The sequence below is a fragment of the Balaenoptera ricei genome, chromosome 3, assembly GCF_028023285.1.
Source record: "Balaenoptera ricei isolate mBalRic1 chromosome 3, mBalRic1.hap2, whole genome shotgun sequence".
NCBI lineage: Eukaryota > Metazoa > Chordata > Mammalia > Artiodactyla > Balaenopteridae > Balaenoptera > Balaenoptera ricei.
This window is the reverse complement of record NC_082641.1, coordinates 55770683-55792628: the sequence shown is the minus strand read 5'-3', so window position 1 is coordinate 55792628 and position 21946 is coordinate 55770683. Positions and strand designations below refer to the sequence as shown.

Here is a 21946-nt window from a genome sequence, read left to right as displayed (position 1 = left end):
TTAGATTTCTTTAGATCCATGACGTTTCCACAACGCTAATTGTCTCTTAAGAATATTGCCAGGGGGCTTCCCTGGTGGCGCAGTGGTTGGGAGTCTGCCTGCCAATGCAGGGGACACGGGTTCGAGCCCTGGTCTGGGAGGATCCCACATGCCGCGGAGCGGCTGGGCCCGTGAGCCACAAGTACTGAGCCTGCGCGTCTGGAGCCTGTGCTCCGCAACAAGAGAGGCCGCGACAGTGAGAGGCCCGCGCACCGCGATGAAGAGTGGCCCCCGCTTGCCACAACTAGAGAAAGCCCTCGCACAGAAACGAAGACCCAACACAGCCAAAAATAAATATATAAAAATAAATAAATTTATTAAAAAAAAAAAAAAAGAGAATATTGCCAGCCTCTTAGCGTGCCAGATTACTTCAATCAAATTTTTTCCCAAAGCCAATCTTTTTGTTTTACTTTTAATTTGAAAATAATTTCAACCTTAGAAAAGTTGCAAACAAAAATATTACAAGGAACACACGTATACCCTTTACCCAGATTCAAATATCCTTAACATTTTACCCCATTTGCTTTATCATTTACTTAATCGCTTTCTTATATATAGATCTATCCATGTATAACTGTATATAAACATTTTTTTCATGAAATATTGGAGGGTAAGTTACGTTATCATGGCCCCTTAGCCCTCAATTCTTCAGTGTGTATTTCCTAAGTAAAAGGGATGTTCTTTTAACATAATCACACTACAGTTATCAACTTCATAAATTTACTTTATCACAACATTGTATTCAACCTAGTTTGTATTCCAGTTTTGTCAGTTGACCTAATAATGTCCTTCCTAGCATTTTCTTTTCTCCAGTACAGGATCCACCTAGGGTCAATGTTGCATGTAGCCTCCTTTAGTCTGGAACAGTTCCTGCAGCTTTTCTTTGTCTTTTATAACACTGATGGTTTTGAAGAATACAGTACTCCATGCCACTTTTTAGAAAATAGAACTTTCTTATTTTTGTGTTTGTCTAATTGTTCCTTGTGATTTACATCGAGGTTATGCACTCTTGGCTGTTATGCCATGTAGGTAACATCATATTCTTCTTAGGGGATCAACTCTGCAGACACATGGTGTTCACCTGTTCCCCATAAGTGAGATTAATTTTGATAACTTGGCCAAGCTGCTACCTGCTTTCTCCACTGAACATTTAGTTGTTTGTTTCTGACAACGAATAAAGTGTCAGTGGGGAGACACTTTAAGACTGTGCTTCTCATCAAATTTCCCCCTAGATTTCACCTCTCCTCACAGCAGCACTTGCTTAGGAACTGTTGACACTGTTGTCCCAATGCCATGGGCTCTCTCTAACTAGCTGAAGCTGATAAAAGGCCATACACTTTGAATGACCCTAGGATGCCAGGCCTTTAGCAGACCTAAGTGAAGACCACTTCCTGACCATTGCTCAGTGGAACTTCTTTTAACATAGTAGTTCTCAACTGGGGAACATTTTGTCCCAAGGGTGGGGAGGCATTTGGCATTTCTGGTTGTCACAACTGGGAAGGTGCTACTGGCATCTAGTGGGTAGAGACCAGAGATGTTTCTAAACATCCTACAGTGCACAAGACAGCCCCTACACCCCCTAAACACACACACACACACACACATATACACATAATTATCCAGCCCCAAAAGTCAATACTCTGGTAGTGCTAAGCTTGAGAAATCTTGCCAGCTATGTACATACCTATAACTCATTTCTTCTTCTTTTTTTTTAATATGTATTTATTTGGCTGTGCCAGGTCTTAGTTGTGGCATGTGGGATTTAGTTCCCTGACCAGGGATTGAACCTGGGCCCCCTGCATTGGGAGCATGGAGTCTTAGCCACTGGACCACCAGGGAAGTCCCCCTATGACTTTCCCCCTATGATTTCTATTCAGAATGTTAACTTTTGATGCGTAATTAACCCAAGTTTCGTGGATCATCTCCTTTCTTTATAACACTTAGAAACTTGACTTTTCTTCTCGGTGAACTACTCAATGTTCTCAACCCTGGCCTGGTTAGTAGTGCCAACTACATACCAGGTGATGTTCTAGGTGCTAGGAATACAGCTCTGAACAAAACAGATGAGATCCCTGCTCTCATTAAGCATATATTCCAATAGGACAGAGACTAAATAAGTAAATAAGTAAGTAAAGTAGGAAAAATATCAGATAGTACTAAGTGCTAGGCAGAGAATAAAAAAAAAGTGATGCAAATAGAGTGATTTGGTAGCTGACTTATACTTGGTGGTCAGGGACAGTCTGAGAAGTTGACATTTAAGCTGAGGTTTAAATGACAAGAAGGAAAGCATTCCAGATAAAGGAAATAGTCTGTGACAACCCAATGATAGTGTTGACCTAAACTAAATAGACTTCCAGTTATTTCGCCAGCAAAAATGGGTTTATTCAGGATCAACAAAGAATTGCAATTTGGGATCTGTACCCTTGGCAAGCCATGCAAGTCCCATGCCACAAGGAGAGGACTCTTATAGAGAGGGGAAAAAGCAGTTGGGAGGGCTATAGTAAACAGAGTCCTTTGGAGGAATTGAGAATTTGAAATATGGTGGCTTTTTATTGGCTGAGCTCTTGCCAGGTAAGAAGAGGAAGTCTCTCTTTTTCTTGCTGGGCTCTGCCAAAGTCACAGGGCATGAAAGCTCCCTCTTCTGACCCCCCATTCTATTTTAATTGAGCTTTCTGTTTATTAATTTTTGTAATAGGAATGAGCTTGTCATGTTCAGAAAAGCTGGTGTGGCTAGAGTATGGGGGGAGGAGGAGAGTAGAGATGAGATTAAAGAAATTGGAAAGGGTAAAATTACACAAGGCCTTGTAAACCAAGCTATGATAAGTACAGTGGAAGGCTTTGGAGGGTTTTAAGTCAAGGTGTGGCATAATCTATCTTTCTGAAAGATTACTGTAGTCACTGTGGAGAGAATACACGTAGGTGGGGAGGAGACAGAGGGGGAAGCAGGAGGAGAAGAGAAGCAGGGGAGCCATTAAGAGGCTACTGTAGCAGGCCAGGCAAAAGATGATGGCTTTGATGGTACTAGTAGTGGTAGACAGAATGGGATAGATTCTGGATATATTTTGGAGGTAGACTTGCTGGGTCTTAATGCTTTACATGCTTGGAGTGAGAGAAAAGGGGTCAAGGATGACTCTTAGGTTTTGACTTGAGTAAATGAAACAGAACGCTAATAGATGAGCAGCTTTTAGGGAGTAGCAGGACATTTGGAATGCCTAGAGATATACAAGAGGAGAGGTCTACTAGGCTGAGGCCAGGGTGGGAGCTAAAGCCTCCTTTGCTGAGATAGTATTTAAACTCTGATGCAGATGAGGTCATCTAGAGAAGGAATGTAAAGAAGAGTAGATGCCCAGGAGCAAGCCCCAGGGCCCTCCATTTTAAAGACTGAACAGAGAGGGAGAGGCCCTCTCTGTTAGGAAGTTAGGAAAATTGGACAAGAACACCAAAGAGGTAGGAGACCAAATAGTGGTGTCTCAGAAAAGAGAAGGCAGTGTTTCTCAGAGGGAGTAGTGGTTTAACATGGCAGATTAAATATACATATTTATCTTTGTTTCTTCCTGAAGGCAGTAAAGGGATTTTTTTTTTAATGCATAAACTCTCAAAGATGGGTGAAGAGACAATAATGATACCATTTTAGAAGTAGGAAACACATTGAAGAGTATTAATGGAAATACCAGACCAAGAAAGTTGGAATCTAAGCTGGCAATGGAAAGTAAAGAAGCAAACTGATTCATGCTGTAGACACCAGCAGTCTTGGGTATTGGACACACCAGGAGTCTATGAAACTGGTGGTGTAGGTAGAGCTGAAAACAGGATTGCTTGATTTCCTCCTGCACTTAGGAGTGCAGTGAGAGTGCAGCATCTTCTTGGTCCTGGCAGATGATTAGAGGTTTATGTTCTGGAGAGGCTGAATTAATGGAACTCTGGATTTCAGACACCAGGCAAGCTGAGCAGGGATGAAGTGAAATTCTTCAACCCAATGGTGAGACCAAGTTCCCTCTTCCACTCAGTCCCCTAAAATGCAGGCAGCTGGACTTATAACCTCCTAAGTGAGATAAAAGCATGCCTCTCTGAGAAATGGACCAGCCCAAGAGAAAAGTCTTAAAAATACAGACAGTTAGGAAGGGTTACCAATGAAATGGATGGGTCATGTTTAAAGTGACACTCACTGCCAAAACAATCTTGAGGGAAAAAAACGGAACTGGAGGAATCAGACTCGCTGACCTCAGACTATAGGACAAAGCTACACTAATCAAGACAATACGGTACTGGCACAAAAACAGAAATATAGATCAATGGTACAGGATAGAAATCACAGAGATAAACCCATGCACCTATGGTCGACTAATCTATGACAAAGGAGGCAAGGATATACAATGGAGAAAAGACAGTCTCTTCAATAAGTGGTGCTGGGGAAACTGGGCAGCTACATGTAAAAGAATGAAATTAGAACACTCCCTAACACCATACACAAAAATAAAATGAATTAAAGACCTAAATGTAAGACCGGACACTATAAAACTCTTAGAGGAAAACATAGGAAGAACACTCTTTGACATAAATCACAACAAGATCTTTTTTGACCCACCTCCTAGAGTAATGGAAATAAAAACAAAAATAAACAAATGGGACCTAATGAAACTTAAAAGCTTTTGCACAGCAAAGGAAACCATAAACAAGACAAAAAGACAACCCTCAGAATGGGAGAAAATATTTGCAACGAAGCAACGGACAAAGGATTAATCTCCAAAATATATAAACAGCTCATGCAGCTCAATATTAAAAAAACAAACAACCCAATCAAAAAATGGGCAGAAGACCTAAATAGACATTTCTCCAAAGAAGACATACAGATGGCCAAGAAGCACATGAAAACCTGCTCAACATCACTAATTATTAGAGAAATGCAAATCAAAACTACAATGAGGTATCACCTCACACCAGTTAGAATGGGCATCATCAGAAAATCTACAAACAACAAATGCTGGAGAGGGTGTGGAGAAAAGGGAACCCTCTTGCACTGTTGGTGGGAATGTAAATTGATACAGCCACCATGGAGAGCAGTAAGGAGTTTCCTTAAAAAACTAAAAATAGAATTACCATATGACCCAGCAATCCCACTACTGGGCATATACCCAGAGAAAACCATAATTCAAAAAGACACATGCACCCCAATGTTCATTGCAACACTATTTACAATAGCCAGGTCATGGAAGCAACCTAGATGCCCATTAACAGATGAATGGATAAAGGAGATGTGGTACATATCTGAGTAATGGAATATTAGTCAGCCATAAAAAGGAACGAAATTGGGTCATTTGTAGAGATGTGGACCTAGATACTAACACAGATAACCACTGTGGTGGCACAGTGGTTAAGAATCTGCCTGCCAATGCAGGGGACACGGTTTCGAGCCCTTGTCTGGGAAGATCCTACATGGTTTGGAGCAACTAATCCCATGTTCCTCAACAAGAGAAGACACTGCAATGAGAAGCCTGTGTACCACAACGAAGATTAGCCCCTGCTCGCTGCAGGTAGAGAAAGCCCTCACGCAGCAACGAAGAACAGACAATTCAAGGAGAAGAAAGCTAAAAAATAAACATAAAAGTTATTTATATCATCAGAGAAAGAAAAGGTAATAATGCATCCACAAGCAAGTTTTAGAAAGAGATCTGGGAAATTAAAAATATGATAACAAACATTATGCAATAGCAGGTTTGTAAAAGAAAATCAAGAAAATTTCCCAGAAAAAAAGGGCAAAAAGACAAAGAGATGAACTATAGAAAAGATAAGAAATTTAGAGGATTATTCCACAAGGTCTGACATACAACAAATAGCAGAGTTCTAGAAAAAAAGACAAGAGAAAATGCAAGGAGAAAATTATTAAAGAAATAATACAAGAAAACTTCCCAGGACTAAAGGACATGAGTTTTATAAATCCATGTCTGAGTGCCTTGCACAATAAGTGAACCAAGGACTCATCTCATGGCACACTGTGCTGGCATATAACATTTAGAATAAAGGGAAGACCCTAAAAGGAAACAAAATCAGATAGCATACAAAGGATCCAGAATCAGAATGGAATGAGACTTTCAACAACAATGTTGAAAGCTACAAGATTCTATGGAAAAATGATTTTCAATCCATAATTCTGTACCCAGCCAAACCATGAAACAATCATGAGGTAGAATAAAGGCATTTTTAGATTTGAAAATTCTAAAATTTTCTCCCATGTACCCTTTCTTAGGAAGTTATTGGAGTGTGTATTCTCGTAACAAAGACAGAAATTTAAAAAGAGGAAGGGGAATTCCCTAGCGTCCAGTGGTTAGGACTCTGTGCTTCCACTGCAAGGGGCATAGATTCGATCCCTGGATCCCTGGTTGGGGAAGTAAGATCCCACATGCTGTGCTGTGCAGCCAAAAAAAAAAAAAGGAAGATGTGAGATCAAAAAAACAGTAGTTCCAACACAGGAGAAAGGCAAAAGGAATTCCCAAGACTTTAGGTGACCCTAGGCTGGCACTTTTTAGTTGGCCTGAGGAGCAGGCACGTTGGAATAGAATGATAAGGAAGGTGGGTTCTAAGTGGGACATCTCCAAGCAAAAAAATGAAATTGATAACTTACTTGAGGTATTTGAACGTACTGAGAAGAGATTTACACTTCTGGTGGAGTTGGAGATTAATGAGCGATAGGTACAGAAAAACTAGGCAAATCAAAATAAGCAAGGCACTATTAAGTCTGGAACAAACTAGCTGTTAAAAGAAAAATTGGAAATCTAATCATAATATGGTACTTAGGGCACTTTGGTAAATCATATGGTCATAAAATAATTAAAACACTGAATACTGATTTAACCCCAAATTAGGGTTCAGTTATATTGGAACGGTGGGGAGAGAGAGGGGGGTTGTGTTTGAGTGTGCGTATGTGCTGATGGTATAAAAGAGCTAAACCCTCATCTTCCATTGTTAGAAGTTAGTGGGTAATGTTTAAAACTGTATAACAGCTACCAAAAAAATAGGAATAGAAGAACTTTATTGAGAATTATGACTGTAAACAGCAAATCACACAGTTAAAAGAATAGAAAATGATTCTTTTTAGAGAGCAGGAATGGGAGACAGGGGTGTGTTAATTTTGTTATAAGTTTAAAAGAACCATTTGACTTTTTAAAACAATACACGTGTGTAACTGAAAAAAAAATTAAGTTTAAAGACAGAGAGTGGTTGATTATATTGACTGAAAATCAGGGACATTCACACTAAAATGTTGATAGAAACAGGAGTTGAAAAAGATGACAGTATACATAAGAACACCATAAAATAACTTCCTCAGTTGCATATATTGACTGTATACATTTATAGAGCTGATGTATATTTTAACCCCTTACCACTGTCCCTTAAATTGTTGATAGCACTGGGGGAGTTTTGCCGTTTCTTTTTATTTAATTTTATTTTTTTTTAGGTTTTAGGTTTTAGATGCTATATTTAATAGTCAAGGAGGTTATACAATAAAGAGTTAGTCCACCTCCACAAAGGAAAATATATTAAAAGGTTCTTGGGTTTCTTTCAAAAATATTCTATGCACATATAAGAGTACATACTCTTTTTTTTTTTTTGGCCATGCCACGTGGCATGTGGGATATTAGTTCCCTGACCAGGGACTGAACCCGTGCCCCCTGAAGTGGAAGCACGGAGTCCTAACCACTGGACTGCCAGGGACTTCCCATATAAGAGTACATAGATTTTAAAGCTTCAAGATGCTTCTGCTCCTACTCCTACCCCACAGTGGGTGTGTGGGCACGGAGAACACAAAAATTGGTTTACAGAGGTAAGGGTATTAAAGAATTGGTATTTGAGGGCTTCCCTGGTGGCGCAGTGGTTAAGAATCCGCCTGCCAATGCAGGGGACACAGGTTTGAGCCTTGGTCTGGGAAGATCCCACATGCCGCAGAGCAACTAAGTCTGTGCACCACAACTACTGAGCCTGCGCTCTAGAGCCCGCGAGCCACAACTACTGAGCCTGTGTGCCACAACTACTGAAGCCCGCCTGCCTAGAGTCCATGCTTCGTAACAAGTGAAGCCACCGCAATGAGAAGCCTGCAACACCGCAACGAAGAGTAGCCCCCGCTCGCCGCAACTAGAGAAAGCCCGCGCACAGCAACAGAGACCCAACGCAGCCAAAAATAAATAAATAAATAAATAAAATTAAAAAAAAAAAAGAATTGGTATTTGAGAAGGTAGTGAAAAATTGTCTTTGTTATATTTAGAATGTGGTCTGTATATATTTATTTATTTTTAAAATTTATTTAATTTTGGCTGCATTGGGTCTTCGTTGCTGTGTACGGGCTTTCTCTCTAGTTGTGGCGAGCAGGGGCTACTCTGTTGTGGTGCACGGGCTTCTGATTGTGGTGGCTTCTCTTTGTTGCGGAGCACGGACTCTAGGCGCACGGGCTCAGTAGTTGTGGCTCGCGGGCTCTAGAGCGCAGGCTCAGTAGTTGTGGTGCACGGGCTTAGTTGCTCTGGAGCATGTGGGATCTTCCCGGACCAGGGATCGAATCCGTGTCCCCTGCAATGGCAGGTGGCTTCTTAACCATTGTGCCACCAGAGAAGTCTGTCTGTATATATTCAAACTTTTCTTGAATTGGCCCTCATGCAAAAACATCTTATTGCTGAGGCTCTATTTATTGTGATGAAACAAAATTTACATTTTAAGGCAGGGCAAGAAAATTTAAACATAAAATTCTCCCTTCCTGTCTGTTTGGGTCTCCTCCCTCCCTCCCAAATGTGCAGTGTGCATATGCATTACACATTAACTAGAACTTCTTAAAGATAGGAGTGTCTGCTCAACTGTAAAGATCAACTTTCTTCCTTTCTTCTGACTCTAGCAGTGTACCTTCAAAAAAGAACAGTGTTCTTTCCCAACTCTGTAGGGGGTCATGGTGACTTGCTGTTCACTTTGTAGGAGCTTACCTGGACTATGTATCTTTGGTGAACTTTATGTAGAATATCAGTATGTCATTTTGATGTATGATCTTTTGTCTCGAAAATATATATGATTGTGGCTTCGACTTCTAACTGCGGAACAGTTCTCAGAGCTTTCTGAGAGTCTGTCTCCCAGGTTATGATCCTTAGTTTAGCTCGAATAAAACTCCCTTTTTTCTTCTTGACTGTTAATTGAATTTTTGTTGACAATTGTGATTAATTATAGCAGTCCAGCAAGGGAAATATGTTTGGTTTTTTTTTCCTACAGACACTACTCTGGGAATAAGTTATGCCCCATGAGGTGAAGTATTTCACAACTAGATGTCTTACACATTTGAGAAATCTACTGTAAAGCCTAACTTCAGACCTCCTAGGACCTTCAGTTTGCTGAGTTAAGTGATAGTAAGAAGATGGAGACAAATAAAAGGGAATGAAGAAGAAGGGCAAGTAATAAAAGAGGTCCAAGAAAAAAGTGATGGAGGATGAGAGGGCCATATACTGGTCCTGGAAATTGAAGAAAGGATTCTCTTCCACAAATCACTCCTGCTGTATCTGTCCTTACTCGGTTTGCAGAGTAATTAGTCTTTGCACAGTGAGTAGTCTTTCTAGAAGGCTGAGTAGCCTGAGATTCTAAGACTGGGGCTGAGTAACATGGGGTACAGTACAGAGCAAAATTAAAAGCACAGTTTAATAGTCTTTTGTTGGTGCCCAGATGTACTTTACAGTTGTCTGTTTGGTGGGGTCAGAAGTGGAAGCAGATGAAAGGTGCTGCTGACCCCCCCAGAACTCCCTGGTGCTCCTAGCTGATAAGCCTGAAGTTCAGAGTTTAAGCAGATTTAATTTTTCATGTAGCCAAGATATGGACAAGTCAAACTTCAAAATCATAGCGAAGTGCACTGATTTTTCCCGATTATTGAAAATGTATGTCCCCTCCTCTGTAAAGGTTTTTGTAATCTTCCAAGAGAAAAGAGTTCTCTTCTTCCTCGGAACTCAGAGCAATATTACATTTACCTTTCTCTCAGTGTGTATCTCTTTCCTGCTTTTACATATTTTTATATGCTCAGTAGCTATTGCCTTCTTGTGAGGGCAGAGACCATATCAGACCTCTTTGTATCATCCACCCGGCTTCGTACACTTTAGGCATTTAATGCATCTGTTGCCTTTAACAAAAATGGTTCCCACAGATTAATTTAGGACTATTGCCTTGGGACAGTGATTAGGACGCTGCACTTTCACTGCAGGGGGCGCAGAACTAAGATCCCGCAGGCCACGCGATGCAGCCAAAAAAAAAAAAAAAGGACTATTGCCTTGATTGCATAGGACTGCAAGGGCTTGGTCACCTTATATTCACTGGATCTAAACCCTATCATTTTAAGTCAGAGAATAAGCGACTGGCCCTTAGACCACAGCTATGGGGGAGAGTCTGACTCCTAGGCCAGCCAGTGTCCAGCCCACTATATCAATTGCAGTCTTTCATATTAGGCATTCCTATCCTGCTCCTGTGGAAAATCAAGGCAACCAACAATAGGAAACCCTACTTGAAATAAGGCATTTGAAGAGTGTAAGTCACTGTAACTTACCTGATGATTTTTACAGAGCTAGACGATGAACCCCCATATGATTACCTAACAGGTCTGTGGTTAACTTTTCCTTCCTTCCCCCCTCCCTTCCTTCCTTCCCCCCTCCCTTCCTTCCTTCCCCCCTCCCTTCCTTCCTTCCTTCCTCCTTTCCTCCCTCCCTCCTTCCCTCCCTCTCTTTATTTTGGTTGTGCCGGGTCTTAGTGTGGCAGGCAGGCTCCTTAGTTGAGGCTCCAGGGCTCCTTTGTTGTGGCATGCAAACTCTTAGTTGAGGCATGCATGTGGGATCTAGTTCCCTGACCAGGGATGGAACCTGGGCCCCCTCCATTGGGAGCGCGGAGTCTTAAGCACTGCGCCATCAGGGAAGCCCCATGTGGTTAACCTGTAACCTGGTATTCAAATATCCTCAATGCCCTGCTCCTAACCTTCGTAATCATAGGCCTACTAACTCCACACCCACACCCGAAAGCCATGATTGTGCAAAACTGAACTACTGATGGGTATACACACTTTACTCCAGAGGAAATTAATCCTCTTGCCTTCTATTTCCAACCCCACTGGTCTCTTTGATCTATCAAATGCCATCTCCTTTGTGAAGCCTCACCCTCTTCCCGTCAACTAAAAGTAACTTCTCCATTTTCTGAACTTTGCCACTCCCTTACAGCACCAAATCTCTCTAAATCTTGAATTATAGTTACATACATCTTATCTTCCCTACTGTAATAAGCATAGTGAAGGCAGAGTTTGTGTCTGATTTTTTTACCTTAAACAGCGAGCTTATGGGTAAGAGGCAATGAACATGCTGCTTAGTCTACCCAAGTCCCCATCCTCTCTCATTTAGGCTTGGGCAAAAGCCTTCTAACTCTTCCTTGGATTCCACTAGGCTCTTCAGTCCCTTACTCAAAGCCCTTCACAGACTTTCCATGTCCTCACTACACCATCTGCCTAATTTTGCTGCTATCACACTGGCCTTCTTGCTTTTCTTCTATCATGCTAACCACCTCCTGCCTCAAATGCCTTACATTTGATGTTCTTTCAGGATAGAATGGTGGCTATTAATAGAATATGGGACTTCCCTGGAGGCTCAGTGGTTAAGAATCCTCCTGCCGACGCAGGAGACACGGGTTCGAGCCCTGGTCCAGGAAGATCCCACTTGCCGCAGAGCAACTAAGCCCGTGAGCCACAACTACTGAGCCTGTGCTCTAGAGCCTGCGAGCCACAACTACTGAGCCCACGTGCCACAACTACTGAAGCCCACGTGCCTAGTGCCCATGCTCCGCAACGAGAAGCCACCGCAGTGAGAAGCCCACGCACCGCAACGAAGAGTAGCCCCCGCTCACCACAACTAGAGAAAGCCTGCGTGCAGCAACAAAGGCCCAACACGGCCAAAAATAAAATAAATAAATAAATTAAAAAAAATAAATTTATAAAAAAAAATAGAATACGGTCTAAGATACTATGTACCATTTGCTTCCTTACTCAAATCAGGTTGTCTTCCCCCATAGAGATCCTTTTTGGCCATTCTCTAGCACCCCTGTTAAGGGTGAAACCAGAGTGCCTGGTTTGGACAGTTGGCTTTACCACTTACTGGGTGTATGATCTGGGGGCAAGTTAACCTTTTTCTTCCTCAGTTTCCTCATCAGTAAAATGGGGATAATAATTACACATATTGATTGCTTAGAACACTGCCCACCTGGTACATAGCAAGGGTTCAATAAGTTATTGCTTTTTCCTCATAGTGCTCAAAACAATCTGACATTTTTACATATTAGTCTGTCTCCTACACTTGAAAGTAAGCTCCTTTAGGGCAGGACTGTTTTATAGGTGATTTTATCCCTAGCTCCTAGAGCAGTGTCTTGCTATAAAGAACTTCAATGAATTTTGTTGAGTATGAATGGATTTATTCAATGTTTAAAAAACCATAAATAAACTACTGAATTGTATTATTTTCTTAAACAGGCTTTCCATAACTATGTGAATATTAACATTGACAGATCTATGTATTGTACTTTGTTGCAGAGGAAACCTCCTTGGCCTTTAAATTCAAGTGGAAAATAGCCACAAAGAGGAACAATGTATCTGAAAAAAATCTAGTCCACTATACTGTGTTATTGAACTAGATCAGTTATAGCTAACATTATGTGATAATACCAGAGTACTAGGAGAAAAAAGTGGATAATTGTGTGCCTACCACACAGTAGCTTCGAATAATTACTAGCAAATTATAAAAGCACTTGAAAAAGAAAATGCAGAAGTTATACTTAAGATTTTGGCAATTGTATATACCTGTGTAACCACCACTGTGCTCTAGATATAGAACACTTCCATCACTCCAAAAAGATCTCCCTGCCCTTCTTTTTCCCTAACAAACTCCCAGTCTTTGCAAGGCAAACATGTGGCAGGCAAAATAACGACCCCCTAGAAAGATGTCCTTGTCCTAATGCCCAGAACCTGTGACTATGAACATACCTGTGACTATGTTACACGGCAAAAGGGACTTTGAGATAGGGGATTATCTGGTACCTGGGTGGGCCCAATGTAACCACAAGAGTCCAGAAGACAGAAGAGTGAGTCAAAGAAAGATGCTACAGTGGAAGAAGAGGCAGGAGAGATTTGAAGTATAAGAAGCACATGACCTACTCTTGTTGGCTTTGAGGATGGAGGAAAGGGGCCATAAGCCAAAAAATGCAGGTGGTCTCTAGAAGCTGGGAATACCAGCAAAGAAACAGGGACCTCAGTCACAACCATTAGGACTGAATTCAGCCAACAACTTGAATGAGCAAGGAAATGGATTCTGAGAGCCTCCAGAAAGAAATGCAGCCCGGTGGCAACTTGATTTTAGCCCAGTGAGTCCCATACTGGACTTCTGACCTACAGAACTGTAAGATAATAAGTTTGTGTTAAGCCCTAAGTTTATGGTAATTTGTTATGACAGCAATTGAAAATTAATGCTCTATTGAAAATTTCTATGCTCTATCACTATAGAGTAGTCTTCTCTGTTTTTGTACTTTATATACATGGAACCATATAGTAGACCTCTTTTGTGGCTGTCTTCTTTCAATTATATGTATATATATATATATATACACACACACACACACACACACATATATATATTTTTTTGTCGCACCCTGCGGCATGTAGGATCTTAGTTCCCCGACCAGGGATCGAATCCGTGCCCCCTGCATTGGGAGCGCAGAGTCTTCACCACTGGACTGTCAGGGAAGCCCCTCACTTATAATGTTTTTGAGATTCATTTATATTGCTTGTAACAGTAATTTTTTAAAAACTGCTGAGTAAGTAGTCCATTGTAAATACACCATAACTTACTCATCCATTCTCTTGATGATGGACATTTGGATTCTTTCCGGTTTTGGGGTCTCATGAAGATGTACATTCTTGTACCACTTTTCTTATAGACATGTTTCCATTTCTCTTGGGTAAATACCCAGGAGTAGAACTGCTGGGTCACAGGAGAGCTGTATGCTTAATGTTAAAAGAAATTGCCAAACGGTTCTCCAAAGTGGCTGCGTCATTTCATATTCCTACTGGCAGTGTGTGGGTTCCAGTTGCTCCGTATCCGTGAATTTGAGCAGATTGTATTCTCATTTTATGTATGAGGAAAAAAAAGATACCCAGAGAGGCTGATTTGCCTAAAGTCATATGGTTGGTATGAGCCAGAACCAGTACCCTGGTGCTCTCCATACTGGAGTTTCCCTACTTTCCATCTGCACTCCCTCACCCTTCAGTGTTGCGTTCTCTCTCATCTTGAGAGCTGTCCATCACATTAGTTTAATTTTCTTGCTATTTTTATGCCTTCCAAGGGAAATGACGATTAAGAAAATGATGTAATATTTATTGTACCTATCTACTTAAAATTTTTTAATGTATAAAAATTACATTAAAACATCAATATGCAATTATTTTCCCACCACTCAAAAATTTTAATATGTATTGAAGATTCTGGACCAGAAAATGTGTAAAGAGAAGACAAGGAATATCAAAATAACTTATAACAAATTTCTAAAACCTCTCACATTTTAAAATTTGTAAGACAAAAATATGATTTACAATACATGTTTGCCATTATGGTATAGATAAGAAAATAGTATCCATACTAAAATTAATTCATCCTACTTATCAAAATTCCTAGTATAAGAGTGAAAATACTGAGATGCTTATAAATAGGTATTCAAAAGTTTCTCTTGGTCAACATTCTTTGGTGTTCATAAAACTGCATATATTATGATGTATCTATTTATCATATAGTCTTTTCAGACTATACATTCAGTTTAAATTGGAAATGAAAAAATATAGATATTACTATAGAAAGTAGTTATAGAGTAAGTATTGTGATTTCATAGTGCCCAAGGGTTTATGAACAAGATTTACTTATTAAACTTTAAAATAACCACCTAATTCTTTGATATTTCTTCTATATCTACATGTTCCAGAAATTAAAAAAAAAGAAAAAGTTACATCTATAGGCAGAAAATTAACTCTGAGTTGACAATTATTTATGACTCTCTCCACTGGCTGTTCCACAACATATGAAAAGATGAAAAGCCTAGCACTGCTTGGATACCAGCTTAATAAGCAACTTGGAATGCCAGATGCATAACAAGAAATGGAATATTCTACTTTAGAGGAAGAAGACAGAGTGAATAACATGAACACAACTTAGCCTAAGTTCTTTACCCTAATAAAGTAATTATGCATTTGCAAATATTACCAAAAGTAAAAAAATTTATTTTACAGAGTGGTTGGCTTTTGTAATACATCAAAAACTGTCATGTTATCCTTCACTATTCTCACTGCTGCCTCATATCAGTGGTTGAAGTTTCTCCCAAATAATTTAGTTTAAAGTGGCAATACAGGTTTTACTTAATGGATTTAAGTTATAATTAGAAACCAGTTTTATATACAGAAAATCCATAAATATAGAACTTTTATTCCTATTTTATCCTAGGGCTATGCAAAAAATTGACTAAAAATTTTTCATTTGGGTCTTTGCAATAAACATGTAAATACATTATTTACAATGGAGATGCTTTCTTACAGAAAGTAAACACACAGAAGTTATTTTGGTCTTCACTAGAATCCATCATTATATGTTCACTTTTGAAGATGATATGATACATCATGTTCACTTAAATTTTAAGTTTCCTGTTTTACACATAATTCAAACAATTATTTTACTTGTATAATTAACGCTTCATTCTGTATTTAAATTTCCTTTAAGAAAGATTCCTTGATCCAGCTGTAGGGAGCTTTAAAATTTTTTTCAAATACCACAAAATTTTTCTGTACAATTATGTGCAATTTTCTTCCTTCTGGCGATATTATAAATACCCGGTCATTTCATCTTCATTGTTCATACCCCAGGGGTAATTCCCAAGTTCTCTCACATGATGTAAGTACCATCTTTGTAGTATTTCATGGACTCCATTTGTTTTGTCATAGCCAGAACATCATGAAATCCAGTACTTAGGCCAGACATATGTTGAAAGTATGCTTCTTTTTCCACTTGAATTGTTAAATTGTTTACTCCAGCATCTTTAAGTATTCCTGTAACCTGTTATAAAAATCCATACATTTAAAAGCATTTAGATTAATGCATTTAGTGCACTTGGATTAAATAATAGATATCACATTTTTTTAAATAGCCACAGATAGTCAATGGTAAGTCCTTAAAGTAATGTTTATTATTTAGCTGGTCAAATATTACATAGGATCTTTTAGAAGGCCAGTAAATCACTGACCTGACATTCAAAGTAGAAAAGGAAAAAGCTACTGTTTCCAATTCGGTAGGTCTAGAATAGGGATACAGGAACTGTTTTGATCCTTATCTCCAACCATGACACATACCTGCCAACTTTATTATTATTATTATTATTATTAACTTAGGACTATATTTATAATAACTTATTTCTTGACCATCTATTGGGAACCAAGGTGGATTACAAATGAATTTTTTTTTTTACATTAACTTAAGCTTGTCCTCCACATACTAAAACTTGACTTTATTTTTTACCATTTTTGGATATAAAACAAATCTAGATGTAAAAAAATAACTTATCCTTGGACAGCTGTAAGAATGATATTTTTAAACAATTAAGTGACTACTGAGCTGTATAACTTACAATGTGTGCAATTACCTCAACTGAAATTATTTTAAAAACTTAAGATTATTACCTGCTGTACTATTCTTTGTTCCAGCACATCAGATGTCACCTGTATATGAATTGTTCCTGCCACAATACTGGCAGAATGACGCCAAAAATGTGGGTCTCGGTATGATATTAATCCTTCAATTTTCTGTAGCTGTCAAATAAAAGGAGAGGTGATATAAATGGATTTGAAGGCTAATTTACTGAACACAAAGCAGTCTTTTTAGTCCAGAAACCATTATTAAGCTGATTAAAAAAAAAAGCAATAAGCAGACCCCAGAAATGAGAAAGGAATGGGAGGGACAACTAACTTCAAGTAAAGGTGTCTAAAATATTTTGACCTGGCAGTGATGCCAGGGAAGGAAGTTTGGAATAGGAAGTGAACAGGGTTACACAGGTGCCTTTACACCCATTTTCACCGATATAAGATGTACTTTGCCTAGTCTAAACATTGGATACGTTCAATAAACCATGTTGTTTCCTTTATATTGATACAAACATTCCAGTATTGTTATATTTGAGATAACACATGAAAAAGATATCCTTCATGTTCAACAATGGAGGGCTAGTTAAATAAATTATAGACTATCCACACAATGTAACACTACCCTGTCATTAAAAATGTATTAGAATATTTATCAACATGACATAATTAAGTGGGGAAAAATTTACAAAGCAGTACAAAACATTTTTTTGGTCATTTTTATTTTAAAAATATTTTCATACAGAAAAATGACTCTTGAAAGTGTTTCTGGGCTTCCCTGGTGGGGCAGTGGTTAGGAATCCGCCTGCCAATGCAGGGGACGTGGGTTCAAGCCCTGGTCCGGGAAGATCCCACATGCCACGGAACAACTCGGCCTGTGTGCCACAACTACTGAGCCTGAGCTCTAGAGCCTGCGAGCCACAACTACTGAGCCCACATGCCACAACTACTGAGGCCCACATGCCTAGAGCCCGTGCTCTGCAACAAGAGAAGCCACCGCAATGAGAAGCCCACGCACCGCAATGAGGAGTAGCCCCTGCTCAGCACAACTAGAGAAAGCCCGTGCGCAGCAAATAAGACCCAATGCAGCCAAACAAACAAACAAAACAATAAATAAATAAATAGATAAATTAAAAAAAAAAAGTTGTTTCTTTCCAGGTGGTGAAATTATATGTGATTATTATTTTTTTATTTTTTTCTACTTTGAAGCTTTCTGTAATGGATATGTATTATTTTTGAAATAAAAAACTTTCTTTTTTAGTAGGATGTATTAGTCGCCAATTATGAGAAAGTGAGAAAACTTTACTAATTTTATTTATGAAACCAGTGGGTTAAGATGCTATACCTTAAGTATTCAAGATGCCAACTGTTCATCAGCAGATCCTAATTATTTAATATGATATGTCAGGGACTTCCCTGATGGCGCAGTGGTTAAGAATACGCCTGCCAATGCAGGGGACAGAGGTTCGAGCCCTGGTCTGGGAAGATCCTACATGCTGTGGAGCAACTAAGTCTATGTGCCACAACTACCGAGCCCGCGTGCCACAACTACTGAAGCCCGTGTGCCTAGAGCCCGTGCTCTGCAACCAGAGAAGCCACTGTAATGAGAAGCCCGCGCACCGCAACGAAGAGTAGCCCCCACTCACCGCAACTAGAGAAAGCCCGCGCACAGCAACGAAGACCCAATGCAGCCAATAAATAAATAAACAAATAAACAAACAAAACAAATAAATAAATAAGATATGGCAAACCACAAGCTGAAATACATTCTGTTTTGTGTTTGGTTTTTCTATGAATTGCCTGTTTATATTATCAGTCCATTTTTCTACAAGATTGTCATTTTCATTTCTTATTAGGTCAACTTATTTAATTTCAAATGCTATTTTAAAAGGAAGAAGACTAGTAAAGAAATTATACACAGTACCTTTTCTAAGGCAATATGTAGTTCTTTTTCATATTCTGGTGGCAGTCTCAGAAGGAGAACCTGACAGGCATCTTTAATCAGTGGGACAACACTGAGAAATATTAATATAGCGATAAAAAGAGAACAGAGGGGATCAGCAATGAACCATCCAAACTGCTCTATAAGAATGGTGGACACGATCACACCAATACTGCCAAGTGTGTCTGCCAAAACATGTAGAAATACACCTACAAGTAAGATACATAAAATATTAAAAATTAAAGCACATTTAATTTAGTTCTTTTATTCATTCTACAAATATTACGAGGTACCTATTATTCACCAGGTCCTCTGCTAGGGGCTGGTACTTCAAAATGACTAAACATGGTCACTTCCATCAAGGAATTCATGGCATAGTGGTGAAGTAAGGATGTGGGCAACTATTACCAGTGTGGTGAATTTTATGATGGTGTCTGAGAAAGCTTCCTAGAAATCATATACATGAGCCAAGTTTTGACATTACCTAAATTATTTCTACTGAAATATCAGAATAGGGAATTCTCTGGCGGTCCAGAGGTTAGGACTCCGCACTTTCACTGCTGAGGGTGAGGGTTCAATCCCTGGTTGGGGAACTAAGATCCCACAAGCCACGCGGCGTGGCCAAAAAAATAAATAAAAAAATAAAACATCAGAATAAATATCTCAACATAAATGATACTTCCCCATATTTTTTTTCAGTACAATAAAACTTCTCAGTTCTTTTATAGTGAAAGTGCGTAATGCACAGTTTCCCTTGCAACTCATATATACTCAAGTGTCACTATGAAAAAGACTCTATAATTACAATAATTTATTTAAAAAAATTGACATTTATGAACAGTTGTGAGCATTTTCTGTAACAGATGACTTTAGATCTCTTTTTAGTTACAGGTTGGTTTTTTAAAATAAAATTGTACCAAGAACCCAATACTAAACAGAAATAAACAATGACAATTCAGAACACAGTTGAAAGGTAGGACAGTATCTGGCAAGGACTCACCCCTCATGTTAGCATTCATGCCTCTGCCTGCAGATCCGTGGCTGTGACCGTGACCGTGCCCATGGTCACTGTGTCCATGCACATGGTGTGAATGGCTGTGATCAGATGAGTGACAGCTTCCTTGAGAAGCTCCATGGGTATGGTTATGGGCATGGCTAAAGGCACAGATACCAATAAGGTTTACTATCAGCCCTCCAACTGAGACTGGCTAGCAAAAAAGAAAAGAGAAAACCTTTAAATTTGTAATTAAAAAAATAAACTTCTTATTTAAAAGTTATTATGTAGCTATATATGTTTTTTGGTTTACAGTTTTGAAAATATTCATAGTAAAACCTCATTAAATTCAATAAGAAAATTTTAAAAGTGTGAATTTTAGAATATTTTAGAAGAAGCATTTAACTTTCAAATACCAAAGTGTTGACAAGTAAAAGGATTTAGATTTGCTTTAACTAAATGATTAAGAATAAAAATGTACTTGATTCAGGGTTTATTAATAAATGATGCTAAAGTTTTGTTTTGTTTATTTAAATAAAGAGTTTGAAAGTACTGCTTACTAGAGCAAGTATACACTGTACCTGAAATCTCATTTATATTACTAGGTAAATATCAATACTTTAAAAGGCAATGATTGTAATTTACTAATGAGTGGATTCCAAATAAACACACTCTTACTGTTTCTTAACTACAGTAAAATTTCCCAAAGTAAAAAAAGCACAGTGGAAAAGCATTTTTTAAAAAACAAAGTAAATGAGATTATCTTGACTTAATGGTGCCACAATAACACCCCAAAGGATCCTTACCCTTGATTATCCCCTCTTACAAAATGATTTTGAATAGTAGCTCTAGTTCAGGGCACTACTTAATTTACATACATCTACAATTTCTCCTTTAGAGAAGTCCATTTGTTTTATTTTTAATTATTTTTAATTTAAAAATTTTTTTAACATCTTTACTGGAGTATAACTGCTTTACAATGGTGTGTTTGTTTCTGCTTTATAACAAAGTGAATCAGCTATACGTATACATATATACCCATATCTCCTCCCTTTTGTGTCTCCCTCCCACCCTCCCTATCCCACCCCTCTAGGTGGTCACAAAGCACCAAGCTGATCTCCCTGTGCTCTGTGGCTGCTTCCCACTAGCTATCTATTTTACATTTGGTAGTGTATATATGACCATGCCATTCTCTCACTTCATCCCAGCTTACCCTTCCCCCTCCCCATGACCTCAAGTCCATTCTCTACATCTGCGTCTTTATTCCTGTCCTGCCCCTAGGTTCATCGGAACCATTTTTTTTGTTTGTTTGTTTTTAAGATTCCATATATATGTGTTAGCATACGGTATTTGTTTTTCTCTTTCTAACTTACTTCACTCTGTATGACAGACTCTAGGTCCATCCACCTCACTACAAAAAACTCAATTTCGTTTTTTTTATGGCTGAGTAATATTCCATTGTATGTATGTGCCACATCTTTATCCATTCATCTGTTGATGGACACTTAGGTGGCTTCCATGTCCTGGCTACTGTAAATAGAGCTGCAATGAACACTGTGGTACACGAGTCTTTTTGAATTATGGTTTTCTCAGGCTATATGCCCAGTAGTGGGATTGCTGGGTCATATGGTAGTTCTATTTTTAGTTTTTTAAGGAACATCCATACTGTTCTCCATAGTGGCTGTATCAATTTACATTCCCACCAACAGTGCAAGAGGGTTCCCTTTTCTCCACACCCACTCCAGCATTTATTGTTTGTAGATTTTTGGATGATGGCCATTCTGACCGTGCGAGGTGATACCTCATTGCAGTTCTGATCTGCATTTCTCTAATGATTAGTGATGTTGAGCATCCTTTCATGTGTTTGTTGGCAATCTGTATGTCTTCTTTGGAGAAATGTCTATTTAGGTCTTCTGCCCATTTTTGGATTGGGGTGTTTGTGTTTTTGATATTGAGTGACACATATCTTAATTGTGGAAGAATGACAAACTAAACAACAATTATAAGTCAATGTTGCTAAAAGAAGCTTGCACAAGATACAATGGGAATATTCAGAAAGGGAAATCTAACACACTTTAAGGTGGGAAGAGAGGGACTAAGGGAAAGTATCCCACCAAAGGCAACTTTAGAAGCAAAGCTTAAAAGGGCAGAAGTGAGGGAAGGGCGTGAGAACTGTAAGAAACAGCACATGTAAAGATCTGGAGGCACAGGGAAAACATTAAAAGTTGCCATAGCAGTAATTTAATCTAGAGTAAAGCCTTTGAACATT

At 38.9% G+C, this 21946-nt stretch overlaps 1 protein-coding gene across 1 annotated transcript in view; it reads right to left on the bottom strand.

Annotated features, from left to right (window-relative positions):
- Nucleotides 1-15314: 15314 nt before the first annotated feature.
- Nucleotides 15315-21946, bottom strand: part of SLC30A5 (solute carrier family 30 member 5) — a 28592-nt gene continuing 21960 nt past the window's right edge. The window contains exons 13-16 of the mRNA XM_059916523.1: nt 19684-19891; nt 18666-18892; nt 16784-16912; nt 15315-16163 (exon numbers count right to left, since the gene is read on the bottom strand). Coding sequence (XP_059772506.1) covers nt 15993-16163; nt 16784-16912; nt 18666-18892; nt 19684-19891 — 735 coding nt within the window. The 3' untranslated portion in view covers nt 15315-15992. The remainder of the gene's footprint in view (nt 16164-16783; nt 16913-18665; nt 18893-19683; nt 19892-21946) is intronic.